Source organism: Saprolegnia diclina, assembly GCF_000281045.1.
Source record: "Saprolegnia diclina VS20 unplaced genomic scaffold supercont1.45, whole genome shotgun sequence".
Taxonomy (NCBI): Eukaryota; Oomycota; class Saprolegniomycetes; order Saprolegniales; family Saprolegniaceae; genus Saprolegnia; species Saprolegnia diclina.
In genome coordinates, this window is record NW_008246112.1 from 242,160 (window position 1) to 248,159 (window position 6,000).

The following is a 6,000-nucleotide window of genomic DNA, read 5'->3' on the forward strand; positions in this document are numbered from 1 at the left end:
GCTTCATCGCCTGGACGGTCAAGGAGTTGGTCGCGGGCGGTATGCATCTACTTATAAACACTATTAATGCCCCAATAAATATAGTATATTGACACTATTTCAGGTACGCACGTCGCCACACACCGAGCACAAGCAAGCATGGCCACGTGCCCCGGGACTCCGCGGCCGTCGGCGCAAGAGGTCCAGGACTACATTGACAAGCGTGACATGGTCTTTGGTCTGGGCGGCAACGCCGAGCTCTCGCCGCGCCCGTCACCTCGCAACCCGTCGCGAGGCGTCCCGACGCCGGACCGCACGTACCGGTCACTGTTCCAGCAGCCGGCGATTGACGTGCAGCTTGCGCACACCGAGCACGATTGGTACGACTTTCTCTTCCAGCCCACCAAGCTTCTCGACCACACGCGGGCGCTACTGGCGGACCCGACGTCGACGCCGACGGCCCATGACGTGCTCACGGAGTTGCTCAAGAAGGTCAAGAACCCGGCAGCCGCGTACAGCAACACCAACCCGACCGAGCCGAGCGCGCGCCACAACACGCTGCTGTGCCTTGCCGCGCTCGTCGTGCTCCAGCTCAAGTTTGACCTCACCGACATTGAAGCCACGGTGCCGACGCAGCTGCAGAGCCTCCTGCTCGACGGTCTCGTCGAGTACGCGACCAACCCGCGCGTGCTGCGCCTCCACGAAGTCGAGCACATTAGCGTCGACGAAGCATCCGTGCTGCGTGCGCGCTGGCAGCTGCGCATTGCCGTCAAGAAGATGCACATCTCGCCGCTCACGCTCGTGGGCAAGCTGCCGCTGAGCGACAACACCAAGCCGCCACCAGACGAGGTCGAGCAGCTCAATGGCATCTCGCTGCCGTCCATGCAACACATTCTCGACGACCTCGACCGACTCCTCCCGTCGATGGCGTCGCAGCCGCTCCTGCAACACCTTGCCTTCAATGACATGGGCGTCTACCACTTTCACAAAAAGCAGTTTGCATCCGCGCTGCAGTGCTTTACGAAGGCGCGCGAGACGACGACCGAGGTACGAGCTTGCCACGTCATTTTCTCACAAAAGTTCGTGGCAGGCGGTCGCACCAGCGCTGGCCGGGTACATCCACGCGTGCGAAGCCGTCTTGGGCACCAATGGTACGTAGCCCACAGCGTTTATAGCCTAAGAACCAATCTTATGGCCTTTAGTCACCGCCACCGACCATCCATTCCAAGGCGCGTGGGACCGCAATGACTATAGCACGTTGCTCACGTTGCTGCAAGCCGAGACGCACAAGAAGGCGACGAACGAGCCCGTCGCGCTCTCGCCAACGTACAGTACCGCCCTTGTAGACTGCATCTATACGCTGCCGTATAGACTCCAAAGCTTCTTGGAAGCGCAAGTGCTGCAATCGCTGCCTCAGAGCCGCGACGCCGAGCTCGAGATGCTGCAGCAAGTCTACCTCGTTCTTCTCGTCCATCGGGTTTGCTGCATTCCGGCATCGCTCTGTGCATGAACGTATCCTAGGCGCTGCGGTCGTCGATCCTATCGGCTGGGAAAGCTGCCGTGTGCCAGTACCACCGAGTGCCCGGTCTTGGCAAGCACCGCACGTTTCTCGTCGCCTACATCCAGAGCGTCCTGGCGGCGTGCCCGGACGCTGCCTTGAAAAAGCTTTTGGACGTGGTCGCGACAGAGGCGCCGGCGCCGGAGGACGAGCGTCCAAGCACCAAGCGACAGCGCGTAGCGTATGCAGCGCTGGCGGCACCCCAAGACGCTGGGAGTGCCGTGCACCAGCTATGGGCGCGTGGCGCATACACCGCTTTGCGCGATCCCCAGAGCGAACGTACATCTATTCCTTTACTGGCCTCTGGCTCATACAAACGCGTACATTAGACACCTCGCCGGTCGTGGCGGCGGTCGCAGCTCTCATGGAGTACACGTCGCAGCCGCCGGGTGACTTTGGCGTCAAGCGCGCGATCGCGCTGCTCGAAGGCGTCGTGGCCGCGATGAAAGAGTCCAAGCAATCGACCGCGGTGGCGGAACTTCCGATTCCCGCACTTGACGCGCTCATTTCGCTCTGCGCCGGTCTCTTGCAGCGTGCGTATGCACTCAACCTCGTACGTGCGCGTCCATCGTCGCGCACTCTGGGCTCAGAGATGGTGCGTAGTGTGAGTACCGTATTTCGTACGACCTCGTGCCATACAGCGACCTCGCCATCATGCTTGCGTTTGGCCCGAACGATGCGGGCGGCGCGATGGACCCGGTCCAGTCGATGAAGCTCGCGCAAAGCGACGTTGTCAAGCTGCACCAGCTCGTGCTCAACACGCTTCTCTCGCGGAGTCCGCGGGAGCCGCGCTGGCACGTGGCGATGGCCGATGTGTGTGTCAACCCCATCGTGCTCCAAAAGCTGTCGTCGGTCGGCGGTCCGCTTTCGCATTGAGTCACTCGATCGCTCATGGTTGGCTTAGACTACAAGACGGCGCTGCGTCACTACTTGGCGGCGGCGTCGCTGGCCACCAACTTTTTCGCGTCCGGTACGGTCGACCTCATTGACCAGAGCTCGCTCGTGCGCTTGAGCCACTGCCTCGTCAAGCTCGGCGCGCACGTGCCCGCGGCTGTGCTCTACCAGTGTTTCCAGCACGACGAGGTCGTGTACGGGCTGCGGATGCTGCAGCTCTCGCCGCAGACGCACGACGCAACGTTCTTTCAGTACTTTTGGGAGCTCGCGTTTCTCGAGATGCTCGTGCACGTGCACGCGACGGCCAAGCAAGGCACACCGAGGTAGGCAGATGGGGTATATCTATGTATCAAGTTGATATTGTAGTCATGTGCAGCTGCTCACGCAGCTCCTTCAGTGCCCCGAGCTCAACGCGTCCAACCCCGGGAGCAGCAAGGACGACATGAAGCACCGCATCTTGCGCAGCTACTTTCGCGAACTCTGCCGCGTGTACCTCGTGCAAGACCTTTAACGTTCATCGATACTTGCATCTAACGTGCGCTTTGGATCGATCCGATCGATGCTGTCTTGGATACGTATTGGATAGGATACGTGCGCACTATCCACACCCTCCACTAAACCAGGATCGCTGGAAGAAACAAGATCCAGATACCTTGCGACACCACGTATCGCTGGCTGGCAACTGCGAAGCATCCCGTCGCTCTTGAACCAGCGACGACGAGGACACTAGAGTAGAGTGATAGCATTTATTCCCTTGCCTCCTTCGAGCTGTGGCCGCTGGCACAAAAGCTTGCAGTGGGCATTGGACAGATCAAACTCGCTGGCCAGCTTGAGCTTTGCGCTCTTCAAATATGCGAGGTAGAGCCGTCCAACTCAGGCGGCGCATCTACGTCTGCTTCGAGAGATCGGCGACGTGGTATGCTGGGCTTCCGGCTCTTGTCCATTTTGGCCAGCAATTCTACTTTGGCGGGTGCTGAAGACGATGCAAGTCTGGTGCATATTGCGTGCTTCTGTCAACTTCGGCAAAGATCGTGATTCCCCCAATCACCGCACAGGATGATATGGATTGGATAAAAAGAAGTGGCCAATCACGTGCGAGCCAAGTGGAGACTGGTTCAAAGCGCGACCCATGAGCGGCCACCAGAAGCTCTGCGCGACGCGGTGTCCTCTGCCGCCGGCGGCCGACGAGCGCGTCCACGTGCTGCCATGCAAGGTCAAATACGATGGCAAGGCGCCAATCTCGTCGTACTTTGTCGTCGAGGATGCTGGCGACGCCAAGGCGGCGCGCTTCCGCGGGATCGAGCTCAGTGGCACCGAGGTGCACCTCGACGCGCTCGGCTACGCGGGCCTCGTCATGGTCGACGAAGGCGTGCCAGATGAGACCGCCGAAGACGACTTTAACGCCTTCTCGTCCGACGCGCCGTCAGCGCCGAGTTCGATCTGGGAGATCGAAGGCCACTTTGCGACGTTGGTCGACTGGCAGACCAAGGACTTGCCGTCGCACGATGCAATCGTCAAGCGCTTGGCGCACTGGAACAGCATCTCCGCTGCGGTAATCTACATATGCACGTCTTCCTCGCTCATGCTGCGGCGATTAGATCCATGACGACTGACGGTGCAAATTCACGTCCTTACGTTGTAGCAGCACTCTATTCTATCGTCGAAAGAACGACGCCTTGCTTTCTTGCATCGCCTTGTAGCGACCCGCATAGTACCCCGACTGATACCATGAGAGGAGGAGCTTGGAGAGATCGTCGTCCTGGACCATCGGTGGCGCCGGCGCCAAGCCTGGCATACCTGGCAGTCCGCCATGTTGCTGCTGACAGCCGTACGGACACGTCGGCGCGGGGTGTGGCGCAAAGGACGGCGACGCGCCCTGCGCCATAGCATGCGCGTAGGCACGGGCATACGCATCAGCGTACTGCTCGTTCGATCGCGGTGTGGGCTGCGAGTACGCTGCGTGTGGCGAGGGGTACGCCGCGTGCGGGGGTGTCAGCGGTGGGTAATTGTGCGCTGGGAAGGCAGCGTGCGAGGGTGTATCATAGCCGTGCGAGTGGTAGTACGCTGCCTCTGGTGGGAAGGTCGACTGATGGGCTTGGAATGAACTGCCGGTTGCGTGCGGTGGCGTGTGCATGGGTACACTACGATGCGACACAGCGGGCGACTTGGGCGGGCTCAATGCATGCGTGTGCGGTGTGGCGGAAGCATGCGTCGGCGCGTGGCTCTATGTTGCATGAGGCCGAGCTCCATGGGCGGCGAGGTGTACCGCGGCGCGTGGAGCGTGTTTGGCCGGCTTGGCCTTGCGCTTGTTCACAGCGGCATCAAATGCCTACTCGAGCATGACGCAGTCGTTCCTTGCAGATGTGCTAGCAGCACGCTACGATGTGTAGTACCTTCATGATAGCCAGGTCATCCCATTGCTCGTCGTCCGCCATCTCCCTGCGAGCGCTCACTGTGGCGTCCAGTTGGAAACGATTTCTGATTCGCCAAAAGGGTGCATTATATGCACCAATCACAACCCAGTGATATTTACGGTTGAATGGTGTAAAAATACCGGTAATGTTACAGTAGAGCTATGGCCAATATTTGTATATATGTGGCCTTGACAGTACGTATATTCCTCTCGCACGCTCCAGGTATAGAGTAAGCTGAAGCGCCACCGGACGGTAGTAGGATATCTAGATTAGGATGTTGGGAGGTTAGGAAAAGGTTTAGAGGCCGATCGTGCGGCTGGGAGGTGTAAAGATCTTATCCGGAAGGGATGACCGGTATATCGGCAATTTGCACGTAGTTTGTCAACGCTAGTGTAAATATACACGTACCAGCGTGAAACCGGTGACTCTCGTTGGGCGAAGTTGGGGTTGGTGCAACACATCATGCTGTGTATCGCAGCCGGCTAACAAAGCTACAACACAGCGCGTGTCCATTTTGGTGCACGCCTTCGCCTTGACAAGGGTCAACCTCGACTCGCTCCGCTCCCGGGACATGGCTGAAAAGTCACATTCGTTCACAGAAGAGAGGAATCATTGGGCATGCAAACGGATTCCAAATTGGTCAATCGGATGTACAGTGCGGCGCCAAAAGTGCAGATTTTGCAACTCGCGCTCAAACGATGCCACGAATTCGTTCAAAATCCCGCTAATTGAAGTGTAGTGAAAAGAAATGTGGCGTCCTTCCTCCCACGGCATCTGGGTGACCATAGACAAATCAAAAAAATGTCATGTGTGTTGCAACAACACGATCCTCAGCAATCACATTGTATCCAAGGGAGACGCGCGGTAGTATAGATTCAAGGGGAGTCCACAAGCTTGAGCACATTTACACAAAATAAATTGATTGTGGAAACATTACCGAGCGTGGAACAGAGCAGGCGGTACCCTCGGGGCAGCCAAGGAAGTCATCGTCTTCGGTAGCGTTGAAGTTCACGTCGGGTAATCGGTTTTTAAAGCCTATCCGGCTTCGTCGCCCCGCCGGCAACCCACATCTACACGAAGTCCTGAGCCAGGCCTGTCATTTGACCTTACAGCCCTGCCAACTCCACCGACTCTTGCCTCAAGTACAGACCCATG

At 58.4% G+C, this 6,000-nt stretch overlaps 3 protein-coding genes across 3 annotated transcripts; 2 read left to right on the plus strand and 1 right to left on the minus strand.

Annotated features, from left to right (window-relative positions):
* Positions 1–100: 100 nt before the first annotated feature.
* Positions 101–3,188, plus strand: SDRG_11912 (hypothetical protein). The gene is made up of 9 exons (XM_008617966.1): positions 101–1,026; positions 1,070–1,130; positions 1,182–1,305; positions 1,351–1,456; positions 1,501–1,816; positions 1,867–2,090; positions 2,141–2,396; positions 2,442–2,754; positions 2,798–3,188. Exons 1-9 carry the CDS (start codon positions 139–141, stop codon positions 2,940–2,942), a joined length of 2,433 nt encoding a protein of 810 aa, XP_008616188.1. The 5' UTR covers positions 101–138; the 3' UTR covers positions 2,943–3,188.
* Positions 3,189–3,520: 332 nt separating this feature from the next.
* On the plus strand, positions 3,521–4,125 carry SDRG_11913 (hypothetical protein). The gene is made up of 2 exons (XM_008617967.1): positions 3,521–3,983; positions 4,030–4,125. Exons 1-2 carry the CDS (start codon positions 3,561–3,563, stop codon positions 4,042–4,044), a joined length of 438 nt encoding a protein of 145 aa, XP_008616189.1. The 5' UTR covers positions 3,521–3,560; the 3' UTR covers positions 4,045–4,125.
* Positions 4,086–4,866, minus strand: SDRG_11914 (hypothetical protein; the record flags this gene model as incomplete). The annotated part of the gene is made up of 3 exons (XM_008617968.1): positions 4,086–4,655; positions 4,698–4,760; positions 4,825–4,866. The coding sequence occupies 3 exons, from the start codon at positions 4,864–4,866 to the stop codon at positions 4,086–4,088; spliced, it is 675 nt and encodes a 224-aa protein (XP_008616190.1).
* Positions 4,867–6,000: the final 1,134 nt, after the last annotated feature.